General features: G+C 47.3%; 1 protein-coding gene and 1 non-coding gene across 3 annotated transcripts in view; both read right to left on the bottom strand.

The window, feature by feature from the left end:
• The window catches only part of MAP3K6 (mitogen-activated protein kinase kinase kinase 6), a 101,330-nt gene that overhangs the window by 22,811 nt on the left and 63,037 nt on the right, over nucleotides 1–15,482 (bottom strand). For both annotated transcript variants that reach the window (XM_060257606.1, XM_060257607.1), the window contains exons 13-22: nucleotides 13,235–13,330; nucleotides 9,884–9,962; nucleotides 9,408–9,541; nucleotides 9,121–9,248; nucleotides 7,653–7,789; nucleotides 7,394–7,499; nucleotides 6,041–6,198; nucleotides 4,046–4,223; nucleotides 3,775–3,937; nucleotides 294–465 (exon numbers count right to left, since the gene is read on the bottom strand). In XM_060257606.1, coding sequence (XP_060113589.1) covers nucleotides 294–465; nucleotides 3,775–3,937; nucleotides 4,046–4,223; nucleotides 6,041–6,198; nucleotides 7,394–7,499; nucleotides 7,653–7,789; nucleotides 9,121–9,248; nucleotides 9,408–9,541; nucleotides 9,884–9,962; nucleotides 13,235–13,330 — 1,351 coding nt within the window. The remainder of the gene's footprint in view (nucleotides 1–293; nucleotides 466–3,774; nucleotides 3,938–4,045; nucleotides 4,224–6,040; nucleotides 6,199–7,393; nucleotides 7,500–7,652; nucleotides 7,790–9,120; nucleotides 9,249–9,407; nucleotides 9,542–9,883; nucleotides 9,963–13,234; nucleotides 13,331–15,482) is intronic.
• On the bottom strand, nucleotides 12,477–12,551 carry TRNAP-UGG (transfer RNA proline (anticodon UGG)). The gene has a single exon. It is a non-coding gene; the product is annotated as a tRNA-Pro (tRNA).

The following is a 15,482-nucleotide window of genomic DNA, read 5'->3' as shown; positions in this document are numbered from 1 at the left end:
ATAAAGTACCCTTTGGGAAAGTCTGTGGGTCAGTGGTTGTGCACCTGCAAAAAGAGACAGGTTCAAGCCTCGGTATCTCCAGCGAAAGGCTCTCAGGTTTCTGGGAAAGCTTAATCTCTGCTTGAGGCCCACTGCCATTCAGAATGAGATGGACCAAGGGGTCAGGGATCAGGCCACATTCAGGCTGTTGGGTTTTGCACATGCTCGACATCAAATGGACAGCCATATTTGGAGTTAGGAAAGCACGAGCACCTTCTCAGAATCAGCCCACAGAAGGAATGAGTGGTATTTACCTTGTCTTGGACCTCATGGATGGCGGATGCAATGCTTGGTAACTCCTCCGTCAAGACTTTGTGGAGCGTGGCTCTCCGCTCGCTGTCCTTCTTCAACAAGAACAAACAGCCACTCTCCTCATGGGAAGAAGAGGAGAGGTTGAGGTCAACATTGGCCAGTTTCTCCGGAGTCCTGCGTACACACAGTGGTAGGGCTGGTGTCAAGGGAAGGATCTGGGCCCCTGCTGAGACCCATGGCCCTGCCGAGCAGAGACGCTTGGATTCTCTACTCTTGCCAATCTCAGAAGGACAGCAGAAAGTTTCCCACTTCCACCATGGGAGAGGCAGCTTTTGGTTTGGATTTAACCATTCTGATGCCAGTGAGGCTTAGACGTGTGAAAGATCACCTTCCGCTCGCTGAGTTCATTGACCTTCATTCTTTGGCTGGTTCGTGTCTGCTTTTCTCATTGTATTGTGCTTTAATCTTTGCTTTTTTAATGTTTTGGTCATTTAACTTTCTGATGGGGCTAGAGTTAAGGTTTGAATTTTTCTTTAAAATATGGTATAGTTTAAAAACACAATAAAAATATGGTATAGTTTAAAAACACAATAAAACGTAAGCGGAAATCTTTGGCTGCTCTCAGTTACAAAACATGGATTTTACCTATTACATTCTGTTAATTATAAACAGGAAGTCATCTTCCACAATGGTTATCATATCCCCCTATATTATATATAAGAAATTGGACTATTGTTTGCTTGAATAAATCTGATTAGATTTTACAGTCACTGGATGCCTGTTTTATGTTTTCTGTGTCTTAAAAAAAATTCATGGGTAGTAGTAACATGATATAGTCACTAGGTGGCACCAGACCTCTTCCTTTAGCTTCTCTGAGATGGGGGGACAACTCAGGGCTGTTTCACATCTGTAAGAGAATGATCTGGGAATAACAGGGCAGAATGGACTGGACCATTTTAGACAGCAGGTGAAGGATTTAAGTTTGAATGTTTTGGGGTTTTTTTTTATTTTAAACTTTCCATGCAAATAGTAAGGTTCCTACAGCAGGGAGATAAAGCTTCACATTCTCTTTCTTTTTGTACTGGTGTTCTACTTGCAAGGAGTCTTTAAGAGGAGCATTCAAAAATGTGCCCCTTCACCTGACAGTCTGAAGTGGAACAGTCTAGTCTATTACTTCAATATTCCTATTGGTGTATCGAGGTCAGTCTTCTTTGACTGTATCTCAGGTGGAGGTCTTACACATTACCTCCTCCTTGACCGTATTTAACTGGGGATGCCCAGGAATCCCTCTTTGGCCATGGAAGCTCAGTGGGCAACATGCCACTCATACCTTCGCTCTTCCTAACCTACCTCACAGGATTGCTGTTATAAAGATCAAATGAGGAGGAAAGCAGCATACAGATAAATTCATGTATACAGTTTGTCCTGTGGTCTTTGGCTTGGCTTGTTTTCTCAAGCTATCCACTCAGCATTTTATTTAAAAGTTCTTGCTTTGTTTTTTGTCAGCTGTTGTCTGGATGGTCTTCAAATTGATTTCCAGTGCGGATGTTCGTCTGTCACAACAGGGGGACTCGCACACCTCTAGCAAACCTTAGAATGATATAGTCCACCTCCCCTTTTCTCCATTCAAAAACAGGCAAGCTTGGGATGCAGGAAAGAAAAGAGGAGGGACCGCAAACCCTCTGCAAATCTCTGTTTGTAATTACAAGCGTCAAGCAGTTGCTTGGACCAGACACAGAGAGATGCCTGTGAGCTAGCGGTTCTCTTGCGTCAAGACTGTGGCTTTAGCAACGCTCACATTGTGTACCATGAACGTTCAGCAGAGCCCTGAATTAGAGCCAAGGAGAAAGGAGTGGGGAGAGAAGGGAAGAGTCTCAAGCGCACCTTCACCATTTGCCATGGTGGGGGAGGGCTGTGGCTCACTAACTCTGCTTTGAATGCAGAAGTCCCCAGTTTAATCTATGGCACACCCAAGGATCGTGCAGGGGATGACGTGCAAGAGTCTCCCTAAGATCTGTCAGCCAGAGAAGACCAGAGGTGGGCAGAAGGTCAGCCTCTAAGCAATTAAAAGTAGCTCTCTGGCCATCCTCCAGGGCTGCTTTAATCACTTTGCCTTCCCTTTATCGTTACCCACAGCAGCTTCTCTCCTTTTTCTTTCTTGTGATGAAGAGGTGTGCGCACACACACACACACCGCTCTTTCCCTTGGATGTTAACGCAACTAAACAATCAAACCAGCACCTTTTCCCATTTCCCTCACCTCTTCTTTCTCCTTGATGTACCCTTACGCTGGATGGGAAAGGAGAGTGCTATTGACTCTTTCCTCCTGCATCAAAGCTAATGTTTCCCTCATCAAGGGGAAAATATCATGGAGTAACTGTATATTTTCCACCACTGTGTAAAAGAAGAAAGAAGAAGAAGGAAGGAGAAGGAAGAAGGAGAAGGAAGGAGAAGGAAGGAGAAGGAGAAGGAGAAGGAGAAGGAGAAGGAGAAGGAGAAGAAGAAGAAGAAGAAGAAGAAGAAGAAGAAGAAGAAGAAGAAGAAGAAGAAGATGATGATGATGATGATGATGATGATGATGATGATGATGATGATATTGGATTTATATCCCAGCCCTCCACTCCAAAGAGTCTCAGAACGGCTCACAATCTCCTTTCCCTTCCTCACCCACAACAGACACCCTGTGAGGTGGGTGGGGCTGGAGAGGGCTCTCACAGCAGCTGCCCTTTCAAGGACAACCTCTGCCAGAGCTATGGCTGACCAAAGGCCATGCTAGCAGGTGCAAGTGGAGGAGTGGGGAATCAAACCCGGTCCTCCCAGATAAGAGTCCGCACACTTAACCACTACACCAAACTGGCACCAATTTGAGGGGTGGGGTTTGCGTTGCGAATACAGCAGAGGAATGGTTTCTCCTTGTAAGCACGACAGATTTGCTCTAAAACACCGTAATTTCTGTATGAGCCACCATTTTGTTACTGCTGATCCCAAGGCTTTTGATAAAAATTAAATAGCTCCCAGAAACATAGTCTGGAGAAGACAATACTAACCTGGAGAGACCAAAGGCCTGATTCAGTAAAAGACAACTTCGTATGTATAAATTACAACATGCATTTGAAATTCTGAATGACGTTTTGACCAAGTTTGACCCTCTCTCCTTTTTTTTGTTTAAATAAAATCTGCAATCAAAAAGCTCCACAAAATCAAAAAGTAAACACGTTTGCCCTTAGAAAAAACGCAAGCAGTAAGTAAAACATTTAGGAGTAGAACAATAAAAAAAAACCCAGCTGATTCCTTAAGCCAGCGTCTGTCAAAACCAACGCACTGTTATAGCAAGTTTTAGGGGGGGGGGGATGTTTTCAAAGTGTCTCTGTAAATGACATATTGAAAACAGTTAGATTTTTTGAATCCCCCCCCCCCCCCAGCTGTACTGTAAACATGCCCAGGGAAAGAGTCCTGCTCCATTCCTGTCTGCTCCAGATCTTACCATAAGTGAGTGGATCTCTGCAGCACCTCACTAGAACTCGGGGCTAAGAAAATATTCTCTGTCTGTGGCCTCGTGGCCTGCAAGGACGGGGAGTGGTCCCTGAATTCAACAATGCCCTCTGCTGAAACTGACCGTTCAGCTGTGGCAGGAGCTGCCAAGTCATCTGTGTGGAAGAAAAGGTACTGTAAAACGGACAGCAAAGAGTGAGCCGTCCTTCTCAATGATCTGGACTGCCAGCGGCTCACTAGCAGGTTCCCTCCTCCCTCTTCACCTGGCATTGCTGGGCTCCTGGTTTTCTTCCTACTGGATGTTTTCAAGAAAGTCTCCTGAAGTAACGCGGCAGCCGTTGCGCGTTTGTCTGGATCAGCTTCGAAACAACTCAGGATAAAGCTCTTGGCTTCATCTGACATGGAGTCAGGCACTTCAGGGTGTATCTTGAACATGCCTACCTACAACAAGAAAGGTCGGTGGGGATGGAAATCAATGTCCCGCCCACAAATGGCCCTAAGTGCCCATCCACGCTATATCTGTAGGCATCCTTTGTCAAGATTCTGTCTTTGGAAAAGGGTACAGTGTCAACGATGGGGCCAGCAATGGGTTGGAGGAAGCGTTACCTGTTGAGCGAGACCCATGTGAGTCACAAAGGGGACAAGGTAGCCTCTCAGCTTTCCCCCAAATTGCTCGTCCACTATTGGTTGTCAATTTGGTATTTCAACCAACCTCTCACATTTACCCCCCCCCCCCCCCCGCTCATTGTTGGTTAGACCGAAACCTGGAGACATCAGAATTTGGTATTTTTAAAGCCGAGACTCCTTCTCTATTCACCCAGTATTGCCTCTTCCTACATGAGGATCCCGTTCAAGCCCGTCTTCATCAATGCAGGACTTTCCTGCATCATCCTCACCTAAACTGGCCAACTCCTCCCAAGCCAACAAATTCCCATCCATCCCTTCTTCACTGTCCAGTAATTAATTCATGGCCTTTTCTGCAACCTTCTTTTTTTTTTGTTATGTATACCATTTATTAAGCTTCAAAACACACTAAGCTTCAAAACAAATATTTTAAATAACTTGAATGGGAAGAACATGATGGCTATATTCAGATGTCATGAACAAACTGGTAACTTCCTTCCATGCAAAGAAATCTTCCCCTTCAGGATTCTTTAAGTTTCTGAGCATGCCAGTCTTCCTAACACTCTTAGTATTTTCCCCATTAACTGAATTCTCAACTGTTCTCAGTGTTTGATGCTCAGTTCTTATCCAGCCATCATTTCCTACATATCTAGACAGTTCCTTGGACACGCTGCTTGGAGCCTGGATTGGCTTTCACAATTGGCACAAACCAACCACTTAGATACTGACCAAGAGAGAGATCTTGGGGTCGTGGTAGATAACTCACTGAAAATGTCAAGACAGTGTGCGTTTGCAATAAAAAAGGCCAACGCCATGCTGGGAATTATTAGGAAGGGAATTGAAAACAAATCAGCCAGTATCATAATGCCCCTGTATAAATCGATGGTGCGGTCTCATTTGGAGTACTGTGTGCAGTTCTGGTCGCCGCACCTCAAAAAGGATATTATAGCATTGGAGAAAGTCCAGAAAAGGGCAACTAGAATGATTAAAGGGCTGGAACACTTTCCTTTGAAGAAAGGTTAAAACACTTGGGGGTCTTTAGCTTGGAGAAACGTCGAATGCGGGGTGACATGAGAGAGGTTTACAAGATAATGCATGGGATGGAGAAAGTAGAGAAAGAAGTACTTTTCTCCCTTTCTCACAATACAAGAACTCTTGGGCATTCGATGAAATTGCTGAGCAGACAGGTTAAAACAGATAAAAGGAAGTACTTCTTCACCCAAAGGGTGATTAACATGTGGAATTCGTTGCCACAGGAGGTGGTGGCGGCTACAAGCATAGACAGCTTCAAGAGGGGGTTAGATAAAAATATGGAGCAGAGGTCCATCAGTGGCTGTTAGCCACAGTGTGTATGTGTGTGTCTATATATTATAATTTTTTTTTTGCCACTGTGTGACACAGAGTGTTGGACTGGATGGGCCATTGGCCTGATCCAACATGGCTTCTCTTATGTTCTTATGTAGCAATGTTTGTGCACATTTCTTTATTATGAGGTAATGAAAAGCTTAAAACAAGACGCAAGACAATCAACTGTCACACTCCGTTGATCTGAGCCGCTTGTAAATGTGGCACTAGGTGAGCTTCTACTGCCACGGGGAAGGCTCTCCCACAGAGGGACCCATTTTCTGCCTTACCTTGAACATGGCAGCCTGTGGGCTTCCCAGCTCAAAGAAAGGAGGCTTCCCTGTCGCCATCTCTATGATGGTGCACCCCAGGGACCAGATATCTGCCGGCTTGCCATAACCTCGAGGACCCTGATCAATGACTTCTGGAGCCATGTACTGCAAAGTGCCTGGGAAGGAAGGAGAAGGTCAGAATGAGTAAAGGCAATGAAAATATGTTCACTTTTAATTTTAATCTAGGCAAAACAAGGCCTTGGTGGTTCTGAGGAGGGCAGAAAGGCAGGGCATATATTTAAAAAAACAAGCAGACATGCTGTCAAGTCGGCAGATTCAATAATGAGTTGTTGTTGATACAAAGAAACTACTTTATTGATCTAAGCCAGCATTGAAAGACTAAAGAGTATATCATGATACATTGCATATAAGGGATACTTCTGAGGAATTCCTAAGGGAGGGGGGATTATGCAGGAAACATTCACACATTGATGTTACCAATTCATTCTCAGGCTTGCATGGCCTTGATCGTCTTGGGGTCTTGACTCCCTCCTGACAGCCAGGCCTGAGAAGGCACAGATAAGACTTTCACATCTTTCCATTTCAAAGCAAAGCTGTCCACTACAGAAAAGGAGGGGGTAGGGAAAGTTTGAGCTAGCAGCATTTGGTTATACTTTGGTTCTACCCAGAATGCTCTCTGACTGAGCCAGAGTTTACAGACAGACTTGACACATGCCTTTTCTCCATTTGAATCCTTAGGCAAGGAAGCTGATCCAGCAAACAGCCAGTTCAAAGGGCCCAGGCCCTGGGGAGAGGAGGTGTGAGCTGGAAGGCCAGAGCATGAGGGCTCTTAGCCTGGGCCTCGCAATGCCCACACTGCTATTGGAAGAAACTCCACCACTCCAGCAGAGGGTGAGAGGCACCAGTTGTATAGCTGGAAACCAGCAGCAATGCTGAAAATGGGTTAAACAAAACCTGCTAACTGCAACGCATCAAAAACTTAACCCTAGATTGTGTTATGGCTTCTCTGTGGAAAGTGACATGTCAAATATGGGGGTCTGAGGGTGTCTTCGTTGGTTTGCATGGCAGTTAATACCTGTGGTAGGATGTTTGTCGAACATGCTACTTCAGTGCAGATGGAAGCAGCCAGATTTGGGGGAGGAATTTCCAACGATGGCCACTACTAGGCAAGAGTGCTCGCTTATCTACCACAGGTTTATAATATAATGTATATTAGGTTTATGTGACATGCTGGCTTATAAACCTAATGTCATTTACCAATAAGTCTAAAAGCTTATCTATTCTCCAAAGCATCTTAAGTGATGCTGATACAAGAGGCCTCTGCTTTTAATATTGTGCAACATCCCATACCTGTGAAGGTCTCTGCCTTAGGGCTGATTCCTGCCAACCTCTTTGAGGTGCCGAAGTCAGAAATTTTTAACACTCCGCTGTATGTGTTGATCAAGACGTTATCTCCCTGTCAACCCCAGAAAATGAAGTCCAGCTTTAGAGAACTACATGGCGGGCAACAGAGGCATCTCCTCTCCCCCTCTTGGCCATTCTGAAAAGATGCTCAGAGCTGGCTCCAACCTTCTCAGTGCAGACGAGCCCTGTCTGAGGGCGCTCTCACCTTGATGTCTCTATGGACAATTTGGTTGTCATGCAGGTAGCGCAGCCCCTCTAAGATCTGTTTGGTGTAGTAAATGACGGTTGGTTCATTGTCCTTCAGAGGACCCCACATGGAACGCAAGAGAGAGGAAAGACTTCCTAAAGGAGAACAAAAAGAGGTCTTAAAGAGGATGGTGGGTCCAAGGTTCAGATCCAGACTCCCAAGACAGTTCTTTCCAGGTCTTGGTAGCCCTCCCAAATGGCAGATACGCCTCATAGTTTCATTTACTAATAGAAATAAATGTTTTTATATTTGCAAGAAGCTGAGATGTCTTTAATTTTCACACCACTCTCTTGGACATGCGTATGCATCTCAGCACATGATCCATAACTGTCTAGCCATTTTGGATACACAGCAGCAACTCTGCTACAAAGAGCATCTGCCCTGCAGATTGGTTTGGGTAGCACAAGCATTTATGAAAAGAACTAAAAGGAAGCCTAAAAGTTAAAAATGGACAGAAGTCTTTAAAGGATTTGTAAAAACAGCAAGAGATAAGCAGTAAAGTCAGACAGAAAATCTCTGTAATAATCCCTTAAAATTCTTAACAAGCAGATCAACAACAAACACAAAAAACATACATGCACAGACGTGCAGGTATATGCAGATACACAACACACACACACTCCTCCACACACAGAAACTGCCAACTAAGACTTGGGAAAAATAGAAGAGATACGGTGGCCCGTTACAGATTACTTTCTCCGCCTTCTCTGGGCTCTAGAGATATGTCCTGGTTTAACATCATCTACTGATGAATATCATTTGTTGAGGATCTGCTCTGGATGATCCCAGACTGGCTCTGAGGGCACTATGTGTGTTGGCACTATGCCTGAAGAACATGTTTCCCAAAAAGATCCACCTGGCCCATTCTCTGTTTTTTTTAGACACAAAGTGAAAATGATCTTATTTACTGAAGACTCTGGTGGGCTTTTAGCAGAGGATGGTTTTGGTTGCTGGTGTTTCTGAATCCTGTATGTGTTCAGCATTTTAAGTGGTTCTCTCACATATCCACATCTTCACCTTTCCTCAGAGGAGCCCTGGACGGCAAACTGCATTCTTCTTCCCCCATTTTTTCTCTGACAGTAACCCTGTGAAATCAGTTATGCGAGCCCATCCCATACATATAATTCTCATGAGGGAAAGGTTCTGAAAATGACATTGATACAACATATGATGGACTTAACAGACTGGGCCAAGAAGTATACCCATACTCCTTTCCCCATGAATGGGTCCTACTTAATAGTAGCTTCAATGCTACTATTCCTGATCCAGTGGTGGAGAGTCATGAGTTCCAGCTCCTGCTCCTCCTCTTCTGCTCTCCCTCTCTCCTCAAGCGTACTCTACTCAAGGGTAATGGGCACTGTTTCTCCTTAACCCGATCTACCCACTCAAATTCACCACACTCAAGACCGCATCCTCAGCATCTCACCTCCGGGTACCTGCTCCATAAAGATCTTAAGGAAGCCACCTTGGCTGATGGAGCCCAAATACCGGACAATGTTCTTGTGCTTCAGACGCTTATGGAGAGCAATCTCTTCATGCAAGGGCTGCGAGTACCTGAAGAGCAGTAGTCCCAATTAACCAAAGAGGTACTCTCTTATCCACAAGTATGGCCAGATCTCTCATGAATAACCCCAAGCCCCTCAGATCCCGTGTGAAAGCAGCCCAAGTTCCTGCGTCTGCTGCCCCATCATTTACCCACTGGAAGTTCCCTACCTGCTGTCCCGCTCTGGAATCTCCTTGATGGCAATGCGCACCTGATTGCTGAGGTCTCGCCCGGCATAGACCACCCCGTAGGTGCCCTTGCCCAGAATCACCCTGTCACCTGATTCTGTGTATTCATAATCGTACTGCGGAAGCAAAAAAAGGAAGGATTAGCAAGATACCTGGGAAATCTTCCTGGAATGTCCATCCTGCCTTGCCCTGCCGAGGACTGGCCAATCAGCATGCCTGCTAGGCCCTAAGAAAGCTGGGAATTCACACTCAAAAGAAAGCACACTCCAGAGTTGCTGAGAGATGCAGGACCCTAGTCAGCTTAGTGGACCACCACGCCAGGCAAGACAGGATTATTTTCAGGCCTTTAGATGAGGTGCGGGTAACCCAAAAAAGGGTCGCTGGTTATTTTCGCTTGGGGGATTCAAGATGGCTCTAAGTTACCCTGAGCCACCCTCTCTCCCTTTGCCTCAACTCACCTCCAGCTCCTCCGGGGAACTGCAGCTGTTACCTTCCTCACCAGCTTCTGATATGAAAGAACGGACCAATTCACAAAACCTAAGAGGGCAGAGGAGGAAGAAAAGGCCCAAGTATTGGGTTAAATATTTTTTTTAAAATTATCACGTACCTTGGAAATACAGAAGCTTCTCCCAGTATCCCCACTTCGCCACAGTTAAAGGGGAAATGGTTGTTCAAACGAATCACAAAGATGACCTCACGCCAATGGTAACAACAAATTTTACTTACAAAAACGATTGAAGCAATATCTGATAAACTTTATAAAGTAAGAGAGAGAAGAGAGGTCCTATGTAACAAGGGTTCCCAACCCCCCCCCCCCCCCCGGTCCATGGACTGGTCCTGGTCCGTGGCCTGTTAGCAACTGGTCCATGCAGCCTCACCGCCCCCGCCCCCCCGTGGCGCTGCACAGCCTCGCCGCCCCACCCCCCTGGGCGTGGGGACGGAAGTGGGAAGGAGGCAAGGGTAGCATGCTTTTTCAGTGGGTTGCTTGCTGCTGCTGCCGCAGTTCCCCCCGCCAATCAGCTGATGTGTGTGTGTGTGGGGGGGGTTGTTGGCCTTTAAAGACCCCGGGAGGCGCTTCACTGCCTTCCTGGGCCTTAAAATTGTGAAAACGGGAGGGAGGAGAAGGTGCTGGGGGGGCAGAATTCGGTGCCCCCACCCTGCTGGCCCGGGGGCCAGTCCCTGGTGCCAAAAAGGTTGGGGGCCACTGAGGGACGGTGGCTCAGTGGTAGAGCATCTGCTTGGAAAGCAGAAGGTCCCAGGTTCAATCCCTGGCATCTCCCCAAAAAAAGGGTCCAGGCAAATAGGTGTGAAAAACCTCAGCTTGAGACCCTGGAGAGCAGGGGAGGGACGGTGGCTCAATGGCAGAGCATCTGCTCGGGAAGCAGAAGGTCCCAGGTTCAATCCCTGGCATCTCCAAAAAAGGGTCCAGGCAAATAGGTGTGAGAAACCTCCGCTTGAGACCCTGGAGAGCAGGGGAGGGACGGTGGCTCAGTGGCAGAGCATCTGCTTGGGAAGCAGAAGGTCCCAGGTTCAATCCCTGGCATCTCCAAAAAAGGGTCCAGGCAAATAGGTGTGAAAAACCTCAGCTTGAGACCCCGGAGAGCCGCTGCCAGTCTGAGAAGACAATACTGACTTTGATGGACCAAGGGTCTGATTCAGTAGAAGGCAGCTTCATATGTAGGAGGGATGGTGGCTCAGTGGTAGAGCATCTGCTTGGGAAGCAGAAGGTCCCAGGTTCAATCCCTGGCATCTCCAAAAGAGGGTCCAGGCAAATAGGTGTGATAACCTCAGCTTGAGACCCCGGAGAGCCGCTGCCAGTCTGAGAAGACAATACTGACTTTGATGGACCAAGGGTCTGATTCAGTATAAGGCAGCTTCATATGTTCATATGCTATATAAGATGAAGCACAGAAAGCAAGTGACAGCCAAAGAGGCTCAACATCTAACCCACCAGAGGATGGGGCCAACTGCCAAGGGTACCCGAACAGAGAATTATCTTAACCCTTTCCTTCCCAGATCCTCTTGCATGCAGAGTTACAATATCCAGTCTCAGTCCCTCAACAATCCTTTTGTTCCATTCCATCCATTTATTCCATGTTGTATATAGTTCATTTTCATTGCTTTTCACAACATGGGTCTGCGTCACTTAAAGTCATAACATATGAATCAGCTTCCGGATCGGCCCTACAAACATCTCTCCATTTTCCCAAGAGGAGAAACTGAGACATCTGTGGCTTCCACAGATGTGTTTCTCCATCTTGGCTTCCAAACTGCAATGCTGGCTTATTGGTTTTTTGGAGGGGGAGTATCCATGCTACGTTGTGACCGATTCCACATTAGCCTTTGTCCTGGTCGCATTCTCAGTTCTCGAGTTCGGGCAGGGCAGGGAGGAAGCAGGGAACATGCAGCCCTGCTCCAGAAATGCCAATGAAGAATCCAGGGAAAAGAGCCACTGTGAGGAGCCCCACGCAGAAGGGAGGCAAGGGCTGAGTGTGGAATGGGTTTTATTGTCACTTGTCCTTTTTCCTTGTCATGCTCTCTCTCCCTGGAACCTGGTTTTCTATGATCTTTTCCAAAAGAACACCATTCTGTCTGGACCGTGTGTGTGTTCAAAGGTCACTACAGCAACATTTCCATCCCATCAGCCCCTAGTAGATGCAATTCCCCCTCCTGTGCCACCAGAGGGCTTTCCTGAAGGGTTAAAAAAAACAGGTATTGCTAGAGTATCATAATGTTATAGCAACTACCAATTTTTTAAAAAGCCCTCGAAACAGACCGCCAGTGGTGCAGCAGGGGGGAGATGCGGTGATAATGGCAACTGACAAGAAGGAACTGTACAGAAAACACCCACATGGGTGTTCCACTGTCAACACTCATGCCTTCACAGCAATAATAAACGCAGAATTGGGGAACATACATGAACATATGAAGCTGCCTTATACTGAATCAGACCCTCAGTTCATCAAAGTCAGTATTGTCTTCTCAGACTGGCAGCAGCTCTCCAGGGTCTCAAGCTGAGGTTTTTCATACCTATTTGCCTGGGCCCTTTTTTGGAGATGCCAGGGATTGAACCTGGGACCTTCTGCTTCCAAAGCAGATGCTCTGCAACTGAGCCACCATCCCTCCTACATATGAAGCTGCCTTCTACTGAATCAGACCCTGGGTCCATCAAAGTCAGTATTGTCTACCCAGTCTGGCAGCGGCTCTCCAGGGTCTCAAGCTGAGGTTTTTCACGCCTCTTTGCCTGGACCCTTTTTAGTTGGAGATGCCAGGGATTGAACCTGGGACCTTCTGCTTCCCAAGCAGATGCTCTACCACTGAGCCACCGTCCCTCCCCAAACATATGAACATGTGAAGCTGCCTTCTACTGAATCAGACCCTTGGTCCATCAAAGTCAGTGTTGTCTACCCACACTGGCAGCGGCTCTCCAGGGTCTCAAGCTGAGGTTTTTCACACCTCTTTGCCTGGACCCTTTTTAGTTGGAGATAACAAGGATTGAACCTGGGACCTTCTGTTTACCAAGCAGATGCTCTACTACTGGCACTATGTGGAAGTAGCCTTGCCTGAGGATACGTCGTCTCCCTAACTCTACCCATCCTCTAATGAGCTCAGGATGGCTTCCATAGTTCTCTACCCACCCACTCCCCCTCATAACAACACTATGAGCTGAGAGTGTGCAACTAGCCTAAGATCACCCCGACAGCATACCTGTAAGGTTGTGAACCTGGGTCTCCTAGTTCATTGTCCAACACCTGCCACAATATCACACCCTTGGCACACTCTCTTTCCCTGCAGACACCCCTACTCACCAGCGGCAGTGATACTGTGTGGGAAAATACAACTGGAAGTCCTCGGCTGTGTGCAGTACATAGAGGAAGCAACACCTCTCATCACATTTGCAGATGCTGGTGAGAAAAAAAAAAGATGGAAACGGTTGGAAGCGAAGGACTTCGTGCTGTCTCTTAGCCTCAGACCTCAGAGAGGGACTATAGAGAGTGAGAGCAATAGACAAGCCAGGACTCAGATCATCCCTCCTTTTCTATTGCTCTGAAGCTCACCTATCTACAAGTGTTTTGACATCAGGTCTCTGTGTTCCCCTGCTTTATCAGAGCTTTGTGAATGGCAGCTTCTTTTATGTCCACTGTTGCAAAGTGGTATATTTTTAATGAAGGTGAACATATGAACATATGAAGCTGCCTTATATTGAATCAGACCCTCGGTCCATCAAAGTCAGTATTGTCTTCTCAGACTGGCAGCGGCTCTCCAGGGTCTCAAGCTGAGGTTCTTCACACCTACTTGCCTAGACCCTTTTTTGGAGATGCCAGGGATTGAACCTGGGATCTTCTGCTTCCCAAGCAGATGCTCTGCCACTGAGCCACCGTCCCTCCCCAAGCATATGAACATATGAAGCTGCCTTATACTGAATCAGACCCTTGGTCCATCAAAGTCAGTATTGTCTTCTCAGACTGGCAGCAGCTCTCCAGGGTCTCAAGCTGAGGTTTTTCACACGTTTTTGCCTGGACCCTTTTTTGGAGATGCCGGGGATTGAACCTGGGACCTTCTGTTTACCAAGCAGATACTCTACCACTGAGCCACCGTCCCTCCATGCATCTGATCTCCCTCTGTGCCACTCAAGTGGTACAGCCTGGAGACAGCACTTCAGTGAAAACAAGGTCTAGAGGAGAGACAAACAGGTTTCCCACCTGTAACTGATGATCTTCGAGTGGTCATCTGTGCATTCACACTCATGGGATGAAGCGCCAGTGCCGATCCTCGATCGGTAACTCCAAAGTCCAGGATTTTTCGCAGCCCGACCCCAGTAGGCATGTGTGACAGCCCCAGTGCGCATGCCCACTCGGTGGGCGCGAATATCCCACCAGTTCCTTCCCACCGCCACCCATCAAGAGTACCATGACCGGCAGCAGAGGGGAAGGAGGGCGGGTAGTGTGAATGCACAGATGACCACTCGAAGATCATCAGTTACAGGTAAGCAACCTGTTTATCTTCTTCGCAGTCTCTGTGCTTCACACTCATGGGAGATTAGCAAGCTAGGCTTACCTGGAGGAGGGAGCTGGCGGTTATGCAGAAGTAGTGGCTTGAAGGACCAGGGTACCCAGCTGTGCTCTGCAACACTTCCAGACATCCAGGGCATAATGTCGCATGAAGACATGAAGAGATGCCCAGGTTGCAGCCAAACAGATGTCCGCCAAGGAAGCACCCTTCAGACACGCTGTGGACGTAGCCATCACCCTAGTGGAATGCGCACAGAGCGGCCCTGGCAAGAACTGCCAACAGGTAGCAGAGTTTAATGGCTTCCGTGATCTACTTAGAAAGCCTCTGTGCAGAGATCTTGAAACCCAACCTAGGGGCCGCATAGGAGACAAACAGATTGCGATCCTTCCTAAACGGCTTGCTGCCCTCCTGGTCGTAGTGATGGCCACTAAGAAGGCAGTCTTCCAGGCGAGAAGATGCAATGGGCAGGTAGCCAAGGGTTCAAAAGGATGCCTCGAGAACCGTTCCAGGACCAGTGGCAGATCCCAAGCAGGAGGAGGAACCTTAGACGGCGGGTGAAGCCGTAGAAGACCCTTCAAAAAACGTTTTGTATGCCGGTGTGTGAAAACCGATGCGCCATCCACAGGGTTATGATGAGCCAAGATGGCAGCCAGATATACTTGAACTGAGGAATGATTAAGCCCAGCATCAACAAGAGTCAATAAGAACTCAAACACAAACTCAAGACCAGCAGAACGTGCACTGATACCCTTGACTCGCAGAAAGGACAGGAACTTAGACCACTTTCCCACATAGGAGCGGTGAGTTGATAGCTTTCTACTGTTCAACACCACATGTTTCACTCTGTCAGAGAATTCTAGAAGCTGACCCTCCAAGCCGTCAGTTTGAGATGAGGGGTGTCGTGGTGAAACAGGCGACCTCCTTAAGCCAAAAGGAGGTCCAGTTCCGACGGAAACTTGTGGTGACACCCCCCTGCCATGGCTAGGAGGACAGGAAACCAGCTCTGTCTCGGCCACCACGGAGCAACTAGGATGCACTCCGAAT

The sequence above is a fragment of the Heteronotia binoei genome, chromosome 17 (genome assembly GCF_032191835.1).
Source record: "Heteronotia binoei isolate CCM8104 ecotype False Entrance Well chromosome 17, APGP_CSIRO_Hbin_v1, whole genome shotgun sequence".
NCBI classification, from domain to species: Eukaryota; Metazoa; Chordata; class Lepidosauria; order Squamata; family Gekkonidae; genus Heteronotia; species Heteronotia binoei.
The sequence above is the reverse complement of the archived record's forward strand: the minus strand, read 5'-3'. Positions and strand labels throughout refer to the sequence as shown.